The 14,623-nt window shown below is 47.2% G+C and overlaps 1 protein-coding gene across 2 annotated transcripts in view; it reads left to right on the top strand.

The window, feature by feature from the left end:
• Window positions 1–14,623, top strand: part of col2a1b (collagen, type II, alpha 1b) — a 76,320-nt gene that overhangs the window by 12,451 nt on the left and 49,246 nt on the right. For both annotated transcript variants that reach the window (XM_061219056.1, XM_061219057.1), the window contains 9 exons: window positions 2,576–2,677; window positions 3,405–3,482; window positions 5,198–5,242; window positions 7,812–7,865; window positions 11,022–11,075; window positions 12,692–12,745; window positions 13,190–13,243; window positions 14,068–14,121; window positions 14,346–14,390. In XM_061219056.1, the coding sequence (XP_061075040.1) occupies window positions 2,576–2,677; window positions 3,405–3,482; window positions 5,198–5,242; window positions 7,812–7,865; window positions 11,022–11,075; window positions 12,692–12,745; window positions 13,190–13,243; window positions 14,068–14,121; window positions 14,346–14,390 (540 nt within the window). The remainder of the gene's footprint in view (window positions 1–2,575; window positions 2,678–3,404; window positions 3,483–5,197; window positions 5,243–7,811; window positions 7,866–11,021; window positions 11,076–12,691; window positions 12,746–13,189; window positions 13,244–14,067; window positions 14,122–14,345; window positions 14,391–14,623) is intronic.

Below are 14,623 nucleotides of genomic sequence, written 5' to 3' on the forward strand. Positions count from 1 at the left end.
TATAGGTCTGATCTGATTGGTTAGTGGTCTGATCTGATTGGTTAGAGGTCTGATCTGATTGGTTATAGGTCTGATCTGATTGGTTAGAGGTCTGACCTGATTGGTTAGAGGTCTGATCTGATTGGTTATAGGTCTGATCTGATTGGTTATAGGTCTGATCTGATTGGTTAGTGGTCTGATCTGATTGGTTAGAGGTCTGATCTGATTGGTTATAGGTCTGATCTGATTGGTTAGAGGTCTGACCTGATTGGTTAGAGGTCTGAGCTGATTGGTTATAGGTCTGATCTGATTGGTTAGTGGTCTGATCTGATTGGTTATAGGTCTGATCTGATTGGTTAGAGGTCTGATCTGTTTGGTTAGAGGTCTGATCTGATTGGGTAGCGGTTGGTTAGTTGAATGACCCATTCCTCATCCATGAGGTATGGCCTGACTGGCAACATGAGAAATCCACTCCATCCTAATATTTATTTATTTAAGTTTTCATATTTCAATCAAGTCTGATAAGATGAGATAACCTTCATCATGCCAAAAACAGGTTTGAATGCAGCTTCATTTCATAACCTAAAAATAAAAATATAACATGCATAGTCATATGCAGCACACAGCACAATATTTTCAATATGGATATTTTGTCATCTTCATAGTACACATAGTGCCTGATTTATCAATACTTTTAGCACTTACAAAACCTTTTAGAAAGGGCAGAACTAATACCAACCAATCATTTTTGCAAAACAGACACCATGACCAATCATTGGTCACGTTACTGGTTTTGTGTGGTAAAAGGTTATCACATGCTAAATGTCTTAGTTACCCAGGGCTGTAGCACCTGGCATAAGTACTACAGTGTGTGTGTCCATCTCAGCACAGCACTGTGCTGTGTGTCTCTCTTAACCTGTACTTGAAATACTTCTCACACATGCTTACACAAAGCGAGTCATGTGTATTCTCCTGCAGCAGTGAGTTTTATGATAATGACCACCTGTAAATACAGCAGTGAGGATGTGTCTGTGAATCCTTTACTCTGATTTTTGCTTTGAAGAATGGCAGCAGATATTTATTGCTCTGTTTAATGGGTAAAATGAGCCAGTGTTTCATTGCCAAAGAAAATGCATTTGACACTCTGCCAGGACTTGCTCCACAGGGTCGGGGGTGGGTATTCATTTACTTCTCATCTGCAGGGTGAAAGCGGTCTGCTTTTATTACAGTCAAAATGTAATTGTAACTGGTTAGTGTCAGGATTAGGGTTAGGGTTAGTACTTTTAGTCCAAATGTTTTGCTATTGAGAACAATAAAAAAGCCCCTGTGGTGTGCAGTAATAAATGCCACACAACAGCAGCATATATCATGCAGCTGTTTCATAACATGTGACTTAAGCACACACAGCACTCTTAAATATTTGTCATAACTGGTTATTAAGAAGTTTTCTTTGGTTCTCCAGAGTTTTTATGAACATGTATATATGCAGGCATAAATCAGGCACATTGGATAAATAACCTCACTAAAACACTTCACCCACGAGGCATACATTTCTACTGTACAAAGAGTTATAAAACAAAACAAAAAGCTAAAGAGAAACTGGTTTAGTTCTCCGCAACAAAATTCGTTTTTCTTGTGAAGAATACTGTTTGGGATTGAGTGAATGAATTTATACCTTACCATCTGTCCAAATGAATATTAGTTTTTTGTTTCCTTCTGGAAGAAAACAGGATAAAATGTCAGATTTACAGCTTTTGAATTAAAACATTTTCTCAGGCTGAACAGTAATTGAGGATGACCCCTGTTCTACTCTGGGTCTCTAAGGCCTTTCATCTTACAGCTGACCATTCTGAGCGCCTCAGTGGAGTTCCCACACATTCGTGTGATGTGATCAAGGAAAGCAGTTGTGATATCAGTTTGTTGTATGTGAAATATGTGGATACTATGTAGGTCTTTCATTCAGTGTGTGGGACTGTATACTTGCTGTTCCAGTGTTGTTGCCTGAAGTTGTATGCATGTTGCTTATGTTTTCTTAGGCTTGCATTTTTCTTCTTTTTTTCTTGGAGGTCTCTCCATCTTGGGTAATACCAGCATAAGGTTATCTAACAGCTGGTCCCAGCAGGAAGTGGGCCCACACCCAGCTGATTCTGACAGGAAGTGGGTCCACTCCCAGCTGGTTCTGACAGGAAGTGGGTCCACACCCAGCTGATTCTGACAGGAAGTGGGCCCACTCCCAGCTGGTTCTGACAGGAAGTGGGTCCACACCCAGCTGGTTCTGACAGGAAGTGGGTCCACTCCCAGCTGGTTCTGACAGGAAGTGGGTCCACACCCAGCTGATTCTGACAGGAAGTGGGTCCACTCCCAGCTGGTTCTGACAGGAAGTGGGCCCACTCCCAGCTGGTTCTGACAGGAAGTGGGCCCACTCCCATCTGATTCTGACAGGAAGTGGGCCCACTCCCATCTGATTCTGACAGGAAGTGGGCCCACTCCCATCTGATTCTGACAGGAAGTGGGCCCACTCCCAGCTGGTTCTGACAGGAAGAGGGCCTCTCTTCAGGCAGGAAGTGGACCTTATGTGTCTTTTCTCCCCCCTCAGGGAAGCATTGGTCCCCGTGGAAGAGATGGAGAGCCTGGTACCCCCGGAAACCCTGGACCCCCCGGACCTCCAGGACCCAATGGGCCCCCAGGCCTCAGCGGGGTGAGTGGAAAAAGAGAGGAGGAAAGGAGAGGAGAGGATGAGATGAGGAGAGGATGAGAGGATGAGAGGAGAGGAGGAGAGAGAGGAGGAGAGGATGAGAGGAGGAGAGGAGAGATGAGGAGAGGATGAGAGGAGAGGAGGAGAGGAGAGGATGGGAGAGTGTTGTGGGGGAGAAATACCTTACCTCCTGCTGCGCTGGAGTGTGTGAGAGAGAGGTCATGAAGAGGACTAGCACAGCAAAGACAAAGGAGAGAAACAGATGAGAGAGAGGGTGTTAAAGCTGTAGAGAAAGGAAGGTGAGAGAAAACTGGAGGAAATTATGAGCGAGAGAGAAGAGTGAACGAGAGAGATAATGAGAGAGAGAGAAGAAGAGTGAACGAGAGAGATAATGAGAGAGAGAGAACAAGAGTGTGAACGAGAGAGATAATGAGAGAGAGAAGAAGAGTGAACGAGAGAGATAATGAGAGAGAGAGAACAAGAGTGTGAACGAGAGAGATAATGAGAGAGATCAAAGCCATGTGTTACCTGAACTATTTAACGATCAACCACTAACTTAATGTAGCAAAAATAAAAAAAGAAATTTGTATTTAGTTGGAGATTGAATGAGAGACAGAATGAGGGAGAGAGGAAGAGTGAGAGAGAGCGAGGAACAGAGTGAGAGAGAAAGGCGGGGTGGAGGATTATGATTTTATGGATTTGTGATTGACAGCTGTTTTCTTCCATGCAGAACTTTGCGGCTCAGATGGCGGGTGGATTCGATGAGAAGTCTGGAGGAGCGCAGATGGGCGTGATGCAGGGACCGATGGCAAGTGAAGCCGCCGCTGTGGCTAACCGCTCGCGGTGGCTAACCGCTCGCTGTGGCTAACCGCTCGAGGGAAAGAGAGAGAGATGGAGATGCGCTGAGGGCAACCTCCTGTCTCCTCGATCCCAGCCTGACCCACAAATCCATCATATAAGGATTTTCAAATATAAGGAAATTCCAGCCCGTTAAATGTTCCTTCAAGAAGCTAGGATCCAGGAGCTAGGAGGCTCCCAAAGATTTCTTGAGCCAAGAAACATGAGCACATCCTTTATGGAAGTATTTTTTTTGGAAAGCGTGACATATAAACTATCAACCTGTGGACCTACCTCTACCCATCTACCACGTCTATAATGGACGTTTGAAAGAGCAAGGACATTCCATTTGCCTAATTCACATTTTCTTGATTCCTGCATTCTCCTTTTCTGGCTTTCTTTCCTTGCCTCCCTCGATGGGTGAAACTTGGAAGAAGGAAAAGAAGGAGAAGCTGAAATATAAGTCACTGGAACAAGCCCTGGTATTGCTGCTTCCCCTGCTCTGCAGGTTTCTGCAGTCATATGTGTTTAAACCCATGGCCAGATGGCACCTCAGAAGAATGCAAATTAACGCAATTAATACTGCTTTAGAACACTGCCACTGTGTGGCCAGGAGGAGGTACAGCAGGGCATGGGGCTGAGGAACTGAACCTCACTGGAGGAGTGAAATCCCACCATCCGGCCCGGTAGGGCGGAACCGCGACGCAACCTTTTCAGACGCATGTGGGCTCTGAGACCACAAGCACTCAAACGCGCAGAGCGCGGGAGGCGATGGAGGCAGCAGTGCTGGAAGAGACAGCCTTTTCTTCTGGAATGTACTCATGTAGTTTGTGTGGGGTGAACGGACAGACCCAAACACACCCATTCACTTGTTAACGAGTTGAATTAGTAAACCAAACCACACATGGTGGAAGACTGTGCCCTTTAACCTTTTTTGCGGTTTTAAAACTGTAATGGAGATTTACACCGCCCTACCCACATTATTGGGGGGTGGCAGCTGGGACAGGCACCTGAGGGCCCACAGCCCCCCCCCCTCCCCTCGACCCCTCCACCGCCCTGCTTCAAAGAGACGCCACAGCGTTGGCAGAAACGCTCCTAATCTGTAATTACAGTTCATGTCAGGATGCAGTGAGTCACAAGCAGGGCTCAGAGAGGGAGCAGCTGCAGTCCCCAACCCCAGGGCAGGAGAGAGAGAGAGAGAGGGAGAGAGAGAGAGGGAGGGAGAGAGACAGGGAGAGAGAGGGAGGGACGGAGGGAGAGAGGGAGAGAGAAGAAGAGAGAGGGGGAGAGAGAAAAGGAAAGAGACAGGGAGAGGGAGAGGGAGGGAAGGAGAGAGAGAGGGAGGGAGACGAAAGGAGAGACAGTGGGAGGGACGAGAGGGGCAGAGAGAGGGAGAGGGGCTAATTATGTCTGGTTTATGGCCCTGACAGGCTGCTGGTGCTCTGTTGCCCGGGGGGGGCACAGTGGGCAGTGGGGGGGGGGGGGGGCAGTGGGGTAATAAAACAGGGAGGAATAACCACAGAACACTCATGTGTACATACATGTGTAGAGGTCACATGACTGAATTGACACCTGGTATATGATTGATTAATGTGTGCAAATGCATAACAGGTTGATATCCCAGTTTCCTGTTTGCAATCTCACCTTTCTCTCACACTCTCTCTGTTCCTCTCCCTCTCACCTCAGGGCCCGATGGGTCCCAGAGGACCGCCCGGACCATCAGGAGCCCCTGTAAGTATCTCACGCTAAAACTCATTAAAATTATGAAATCATGAAATATGCTCCAAATTCTTCAAAACAGCCTGGGCATTAGGTGTGAAGGTTAGTTTCTGCCCTCGGCTGCAGTTGCCTGTTCAAAAAGAGCTGTAAAAAAACATGATAAATGTGTCTGTTCACACCTGTGAGCCAGGCTCATTCAGGTGTGCTGTTAACCTTTTAAAGACACAGTGCTCAGTTCATTACATCACGGTTATTTAGCTGACACTTTTATCCAAAGTGACTTACAGTTGATTAGGCTAAGCAGGGGACAATCCCCCTAGAGCAATATGGGGCTAAGGGCCTTGCTCAAGGAACCAATAGCTGCACAGATCTTATTGTGGCTACACCGGGGCTTGAGCCTGACCTTTCAGGTCTCAGTCATGCACCTTAACCACTAGGCTATAGGCTGACCAGTTTGGTTTTCAGGACATTACTAGCTCCAGCAGAATGCGCTAGAACACTCTCTATTCCAAACCATGACATCCATTTTGCATGCCTTGAATATTCCCTGGGAATTTCACCTAATACAATTACCAGGAATCACTCATTTAAACCTCTGTTATGACACACAACCTGGCTCCACCAAATACGGACACAGACAGCCCAAGACAGCCAGACACACACACACAGGCCATATTTACACACACACATACTCTCTCTCACACACACACACACACACACACACACGCTCACACACACACGACCACACTGCTTTCTGCCGCAGCTGAATTCTCCCAGCTGAAGGCTGCAGGGCTTTTTCCGAGGGAGGACACACCTGAGAATCTGCCCTCCCAGACGTGGGGTTTCTGAGCGCTGAAAGCACAGACTCAGCTCCCTCAGCCCCTCAGCCCGCCGCTCACAGCTCACAGTGTCAGAGTCCTGTCAGGACACGACGCAGAGAGGCGCGTTCTGGGGCCGCAGCGCCCTCCACGCGCCTCTGGAGCCCAGCTGTCAAATTGCAGAGGATCACTTCAGCGTAATGAGGGGAGCATGGGGGGCTCTCAGTGGTTTTTTAGAGATGAGCGTAATTGTAGGACCCCGTCTTTGTGTAATTCTGCGTCTTCTGCTGCATTTTGAGTACAGCCGTACGTTCAGCGGCCATATCTACATTACCTGAGGATTTCATCAGCCCAAGTGCTGAAAATGGCATCTCTTTTACCTTCAGCCTTTTTATGTTAAAATAGCTTTTATTATCACATGGGAAAAGGACAGCTATGAGGCTGATCTCTGATGTCCTTCTTACCAGTATTAACGTCACCTACAATCTTTGTATGTAAAATTGTATGTTTCAAACGTAAAATATAAAATATAAACATGAAATATAAAATAAAATAATAATTACTACGAATAATAAGTGTTTCAGAGCAATGAGGAGTTTAGATTTTTAGACTAGTCTCCAATGCACAACATTCCTGCGGTATTCTTAGCTTAATGTTAGCAAAACTGCTAATGGGCGAAACCCTCACTACTACGATCAGCCATCTTGTGCTGACTGTGGCCGGGCAGGTTGGGCTTGGCTGTGGCCGGGCAGGTTGGGCTTGGCTGTGGCCGGGCAGGTTGGGCTTGGCTGTGGCCGGGCAGGTTGGGCTTGGCTGTGGCAGGGCAGGTTGGGCTTGGCTGTGGCAGGGCAGGTTGGGCTTGGCTGTGGCAGGGCAGGTTGGGCTTGGCTGTGGCAGGGCAGGTTGGGCTTGGCTGTGGCAGGGCAGGTTGGGCTTGGCTGTGGCCGGGCAGGTTGGGCTTGGCTGTATGGCCTGTTGTGACGCACTGTCAGCTGCCTATGCCTGGGGTCAGGGGTCACATGCGACCTCTGAAATGGGCACTGTCTTCACCCTGTTCACTTTAATTAGGCATGCCTCTCAGCCTTTAATTAAGAGGATTCATTAAGCTGGTATGTGACAGAGCGTCAGTAGATTAATTAAGAGGATTCATTAAGCTGGTATGTGACAGAGCGTCAGTAGATTAATTAAGAGGATTCATTAAGATGGTATGTGACAGAGCTTCAGCCGATTAATTAAGATGATTAATTAAGCAGGTTTGTGGCTCTATACCATGCTTTCAGTAGGTTAATTAAGAGGGTAATTGATTTGCTATGTGACACAGCTTTAGTAGGTTAATTAAAAGGGTTAATTAAGTTAATATGTGTCAGTATTTCAGCATGTTAGTTATGACAGTAATTAAACTTGAGTTGGTTAATTAAGATAGTGATTAAGCTGGTATAGGGCACAGATTCAGTAGGTTAATTAAGATGGTAATTCATTTGGCCCGTGTCAGAGAGCGAGCAGCTTAATTAAGATAGTGATTAAGCTGGTATATGGCACAGATTCAGTAGGTTAAGCTGGTATATTTCATTATGTCAGTAGGTTCATTAAGATAGTAATTAAGCTGGTATATTTCACAATGTCAGTAGGTTCATTAAGATAGTAATTAAGCTGGTATATTTCTCAGCTTCAGCAGGTTAGTTAGGTGAGCTCCAGGTTCAGGCTGTTGTTCTGAGCTGCTGTTGGGTCAGGGATTCACCCTCCCCCTCTCATTTCCCACACAGGGCCCGCAAGGTTTCCAAGGCAACCCCGGAGAGGCTGGCGAACCTGGATCATCTGTGAGTGCCTCCCCTCCGCCCCGCCTGGAGCCCTATAATCCCCCCTTCTCTCACTCCCCTCCGCCCCGCCTGGAGCCCTATAACCCCCCTTCTCTCACTCCCCTCCGCCCCGCCTGGAGCCCTATAATCCCCCCTTCTCTCACTCCCCTCCGCCCCGCCTGGAGCCCTATAATCCCCCCTTCTCTCACTCCCCTCCGCCCCGCCTGGAGCCCTATAATCCCCCCTTCTCTCACTCCCCTCCGCCCCGCCTGGAGCCCTATAATCCCCCCTTCTCTCACTCCCCTCCGCCCCGCCTGGAGCCCTATAATCCCCCCTTCTCTCACTCCCCTCCGCCCCGCCTCGAGCCCTATAATCCCCCCTTCTCTCACTCCCCTCCGCCCCGCCTGGAGCCCTATAATCCCCCCTTCTCTCACTCCCCTCCGCCCCGCCTGGAGCCCTATAATCCCCCCTTCTCTCACTCCCCTCCGCCCCGCCTGGAGCCCTATAATCCCCCCTTCTCTCACTCCCCTCCGCCCCGCCTGGAGCCCTATAATCCCCCCTTCTCTCACTCCCCTCCGCCCCGCCTGGAGCCCTATAATCCCCCTTCTCTCACTCCCCTCCGCCCCGCCTGGAGCCCTATAATCCCCCTTCTCTCACTCCCCTCCGCCCCGCCTGGAGCCCTATAATCCCCCTTCTCTCACTCCCCTCCACCCCGCCTGGAGCCCTATAATCCCCCCTTCTCTCACTCCCCTCCGCCCCGCCTGGAGCCCTATAATCCCCCCTTCTCTCACTCCCCTCCGCCCCGCCTGGAGCCCTATAATCCCCCCCTCTCTCACTCCCCTCCGCCCCGCCTGGAGCCCTATAATCCCCCCTTCTCTCACTCCCCTCCGCCCCGCCTGGAGCCCTATAATCCCCCTTCTCTCACTCCCCTCCGCCCCGCCTGGAGCCCTATAATCCCCCCTTCTCTCACTCCCCTCCGCCCCGCCTGAGCCCTATAATCCCCCCTTCTCTCACTCCCCTCCGCCCCGCCTGGAGCCCTATAATCCCCCCTTCTCTCACTCCCCTCCGCCCCGCCTGGAGCCCTATAATCCCCCTTCTCTCACTCCCCTCCGCCCCGCCTGGAGCCCTATAATCCCCCCTTCTCTCACTCCCCTCCGCCCCGCCTGGAGCCCTATAATCCCCCCTTCTCTCACTCCCCTCCGCCCCGCCTGGAGCCCTATAATCCCCCCTTCTCTCACTCCCCTCCGCCCCGCCTGGAGCCCTATAATCCCCCCTTCTCTCACTCCCCTCCGCCCCGCCTGGAGCCCTATAATCCCCCCTTCTCTCACTCCCCTCCCTGCTGGGCCCGGAACCTTCCGCCTCAACCTCTCTGAAGCCCCGCCTGGAGCCCTATAATCCCCCCCTTCTCTCACTCCCCTCCCTGCTGGGCCCGGAACCTTCCGCCTCAACCTCTCTGAAGCCCCGCCGGAAAACATCATTACCTTCAATTACACTCAAAGAGTGTGTGTGTGCCCTGGGAGCTTCTGTCCCATAATGCCCCACCCTTGTGGTCCAGGTAGCAGCTGAATGCCTGACTGGGCGGAGGGCCAAATATTTGATCATGAAGATCATCCACCTGTAAATCTGGCAGGAAAACCAGAGGGGATGCAAACAGCAAACAGACATCTCACACGCGTGAGCAATGTGCAGGCTGCAAATCACCTGCAGTTTGTAAGACAAGACCAATCAAATCTCATCAGGATGTACAGATTTACTGAGAAAGTGTATTTATTTCCTACACATGCACATATTCTATTTTCTAACATATTCTATATTTTCAGTTTATAGCACGTCTAGGGCCAGTTTCACAAAAACAGACTAAGTTCTGGACTGAGTTATGTATTGAGAATCTCAAAATATAATCTAGTCTAGGACCAGTGGCCCGGCCCCACCACTAGTTTTTGCGTTCTTATCTCTCAATCTCTTTCTTATATCAAGCCCTGTAGTTCAATTAATCAAATTTGTTTTAAATAAATTAGCCGTTGATAAATAATAACCATAATCCCTCTTAAAATGCACTCAACATAATGAAGATGTGTTTGTGCTATGTACTGTTGCGTATGATATGGCACGTCATGATACCAATTATCTGTCAGTGGCCGGCCCCACGACCCATAGCCCTGACAAGCTAATAAATATAGCGAACAGCTTTTTAAAATATCACCGTAAACAAGGTTGAAAACCTTTTAGCCTCCAAAGTCAGTTCTCCACCTTCAGAAGACAGTCACTTCAGAAAATGATGATCATCCAGAAGATATAGACACCCACGCAGTTTTAATCCAGTGTGGTTCCAGAAGAAACCCCGGCTAACAGCTAACACTTAGTACTTGCTATAAGTATAGTATCCGACGTTTGGTTAAATCCTTTGAAACTAGCTATTTTTACATTTTAGCTGGACTAGGAACATGCGGGACTTTTTCAAATTTCACCACTAGCTCGTTGTGTTAGTATGTGCTGTGTTATTGTAAAATTAAATTAAATAGTTGGCATAGGCTACAAATAATTCCAGGGAGATTTATCTGATTTTGTGGCCTATTTTTTGACTGGAATAAAGCATAATGACATTCCCGTTCGTCTGTCTTATTTTCTCCGTTTATTTAACCTTTTCCTCACGGCATGGGGCAGTTGCAGTTCGGTTTTCCCCACAATATAAACAGATAATTAGACCAGCCAAACTGATGAACTTATAATTATGCCTGCTCCCCTGATTACCTTCATGTGTGATCAAATACTAAATGTCCAATGATCGAGCCAAACCGCCAACCACTTTTTTATTTCATGTTCATCCCGAATTTACGTTTGAATGTCATCTGGTTGGCTGCTTTCTTACATTTTGCTAGTCATAGTGCGTTATAAGGGGCTCTGCTAGGCTTAACGAACTGACTGGTGCCCCATCAGAAATTCAGTGCCAAAACCTGAATCTGTGTCTGTGAAACTGGTCATTCAAGCATAACTGTTATTATGTGAACTGAACTGTAGCACTGCGGGAGCGGTCTGTTTTACACCGCCTGGAGTGCTCTTCCGAAGCGGCCAAAGGAGCCTTCCGGAACCGACTGAGCATATTTCCTTTACTCTGCTGCCCCCTCGGGGTACACGGAAGTATTAACGTCTCTCTTTTTCTTCTCTTGTTGAAAACAGGGCCCGATGGGTCCCCGTGGCCCCTCTGGACCTTCTGGAAAAGCTGGAGATGACGTGAGTTTCCGACTCCTCCGGAGAACTATCCTCAGGAGACCTGTTAGCCGTCCAGCCCTGGAAAAAAGTGTCCTTCTGTCCTTCTGTCCTTCTGAAAAACTGTGCGGACTCCAAAATGCAGCCATTACTTTTTCCCATAATAATAATCATAAAAATAATAATAATACTACTGTATTGTAGTGCTTTTTCGCGATTTCAAGGGAGAAACTCACTTTAGGCACAGTCAGTACAAGGCTCCAGATCTCTCACCATGTATCAGCTGAGGGAATTTTTAAGCCAACCAACTAAATGCATGATAATAATCGATGCAATAATTATATTAATTGGCAGGTATATCACAATTAGACATTGTTGCAGTTGGGTTGTATATTTAAACCACAGCTTTTGATCACTTAATGAACAAGGGATATCTCATTGTCAGCACAGCCCCTGTGTGATTACTCCGTATGACCGGATGAAGCCATTTCAGCCCCTGTGTGATTACTCCGTATGACCGGATGAAGCCATTTCAGGCCCTGTATAAATACTCCGTATGACCGGATGAAGCCATTTCAGGCCCTGTATAAATACTCCATATGACCTGGTGAAGCCATTTCAGGCCCTGTATAAATACTCCATATGACCTGGTGAAGCCATTTCAGGCCCTGTATAAATACTCCATATGACCTGGTGAAGCCATTTCAGGCCCTGTATAAATACTCCATATGACCAGATGAAGCCATTTCAGGCCCTGTATAAATACTCCATATGACCTGGTGAAGCCATTTCAGGCCCTGTATAAATACTCCATATGACCTGGTGAAGCCATTTCAGGCCCTGTATAAATACTCCATATGACCGGATGAAGCCATTTCAGGCCCTGTATAAATACTCCATATGACCGGATGAAGCCATTTCAGGCCCTGTATAAATACTCCATATGACCGGATGAAGCCATTTCAGGCCCTGTATAAATACTCCATATGACCGGATGAAGCCATTTCAGGCCCTGTGTGATTACTCCGTATGACCTGGTGAAGCCATTTCAGGCCCTGTGTGATTACTCCGTATGACCTGGTGAAGCCATTTCAGGCCCTGTTCACGCAGCACTGCCCCTCTCTGGGCTGCCCAGCTCTCGCCTCATGGCTTCTGTTCAGTTTCCATGTGCACTCTACGCCAGTGTGAAGAATGTGTGCGTGTTCTTAATGTCTGAACTGATGACGTAATATATCATGAATTTATTTTATAAGGAATATATAAAGATTTAAGAACATGAAGATGCCAACATATTTTGTAAGATGGAACATCTCTGTGCTGGTTCAGTTAATTTTGTTTTTACTCCATGAGAATGATTTTTCTTCATAAATTGCAATTACATTTTTCAGCCACTAGGTGACTTCTAATGCAGTGTCCCCCCAGAGGGCACTATGTCTTAGGACTTACATACTGGCAAACTGGCAAAATTGAAAATACACATCAGGACATTATTAGCTAAGATCTGATGGAATAACAGTATTTATCATTTGTTCTAAAATGACATGAACAATAAGTTTTAAAAAATTGTCTTGACTCTCAGCATCACTTTCAACATTTTAAGTGGGAAGCATAACAGCCATTGCCTTTACCCTTGCCTTCAGGGTGAAGCTGGAAAGCCGGGTAAAGGTGGTGATCGTGGACCTCCTGGCCCTCAGGTACTGTCCTAACAATTTTGTAGTATAGACTTTTTGGAATTTAGAATTATTTTAGAATTCTTAAGTCAGTGTTCCAAACTTCTTTGCATTCCAATTACTAGCAGTGATTGTGACATCAGCATTAGAATGTTCAGTTAAGAAGATTCTAATCATATATTTGTGATGTCGCATCTCAAAGGGTTAAAGAAAACATGGATCATGATAACAGCAAAAGAGAGATTAATTTAACAAAATGACTGCCTTGCATATTCAATTACTTAATTGAGAAATTCTAGGTTGTGTTATCTAGTAACATGAGAGATTTTATAAAACAATATATTTTGACTTAAGATCTGCAGTAACCTAACTCTTCTGTGCAGAGAAGTGATTTAGGCTCGAGCAATCTCCCTCTACATCTTTCTGATTGTAGTCGTTCTCTCTCTCATTCTTCTTTTCCTGTTTTAGGGAGCTCGTGGATTCCCAGGAACCCCCGGTCTTCCCGGAATCAAGGGACACAGAGTGAGCCTGAACTTCACCTTCATTTATTTCATTTCTACATTCATCTTTTGTTTGTTCCCCCTAATTTATTGATTGAATCAGATCTGCAACCTGTTTTGTAAAAAAAACAGTGAGGAAAATGTGTATGCATGGTAGGCACCTGAAAGGCCTTCTGGTCAGTTCTTACAATAAGTGTAACATTCAAAGCTGCAGCCTGTAGGCTCTCTTTGTGAACTGCAATACATTACTGTCTTAACAAGTGTTTTAGTCTTGTAATGAGACTTAAGATTTATCTCAAATAAGATCTTAAGTCTCATGAAGTGCAATTTTCCAACCTCTCTTTGTTTAGGGGTTTGTAATGTGTGAGATCGTACTGACCCAGCAGGCATGGCTGTGCCTCTCTTTGTTTAGGGGTTTGAAATGTGTGAGATCGTATTGACCCAGCAGGCATGGCTGTGCTTCTCTTTGTTTAGGGGTTTGTAATGTGTGAGATCGTACTGACCCAGCAGGCATGGCTGTGACCCTCTTTGTTTGGGGGTTTGAAATGTGTGAGATCGTATTGACCCAGCAGGCATGGCTGTGCCTCTCTTTGTTTAGGGGTTTGTAATGTGTGAGATCGTACTGACCCAGCAGGCATGGCTGTGCCTCTCTTTGTTTGGGGGTTTGTAATGTGTGAGATCGTACTGACCCAGCAGGCATGGCTGTGCCTCTCTTTGTTTAGGGGTTTGTAATGTGTGAGATCGTACTGACCCAGTAGTCATGGCTGTGCCTCTCTTTGTTTGGGGGTTTGTAATGTGTGAGATCGTACTGACCCAGCAGGCATGGCTGTGACTCTCTTCCTGCAGGGATACTCCGGTCTGGATGGAGCTAAGGGAGAGGCTGGGGCTGCAGGTTCCAAGGTATGACCTGGAAGATCCGCGTCCTGCTCCTAAATCTCAGAAACAGACTGCATCTACGCAGCACATAGACTATCTGTGGCAGCACATGGATTGGTGGCAGTTTAAGTTAACGATAACGAAGCTGTGCTTGCATCTCAGAGGCTTTTCTCTCATTCGTTCGGTATTATCACTGTTCACACATTGACCATCCACCCCCCCCCCCCCTCCCCCCCTTCCCTCCTCAGGGTGAGGCTGGTGCTCCCGGGGAGAACGGTGCCCCTGGACCAATGGTGAGCTCAGCCGGACTCTTCCGGAATCATCTGGAATGGCCTGCACGTACATGCACACCAGACCTTATACTTCCTGACCCTTTAACACACCAGTAAAATCCCTTCACAATCTTCCTTTTGAATGGGTATATCCCTCTGAAAGAGCCAAATAAACAGACCCCATATTTTACATCACATTTTACACGGGAAGAGCTGATCACCACCTGCAATATTCAGGACAAAAGGCTTTAATA

The sequence above is a fragment of the Conger conger genome, chromosome 14, assembly GCF_963514075.1.
Source record: "Conger conger chromosome 14, fConCon1.1, whole genome shotgun sequence".
NCBI classification, from domain to species: Eukaryota; Metazoa; Chordata; class Actinopteri; order Anguilliformes; family Congridae; genus Conger; species Conger conger.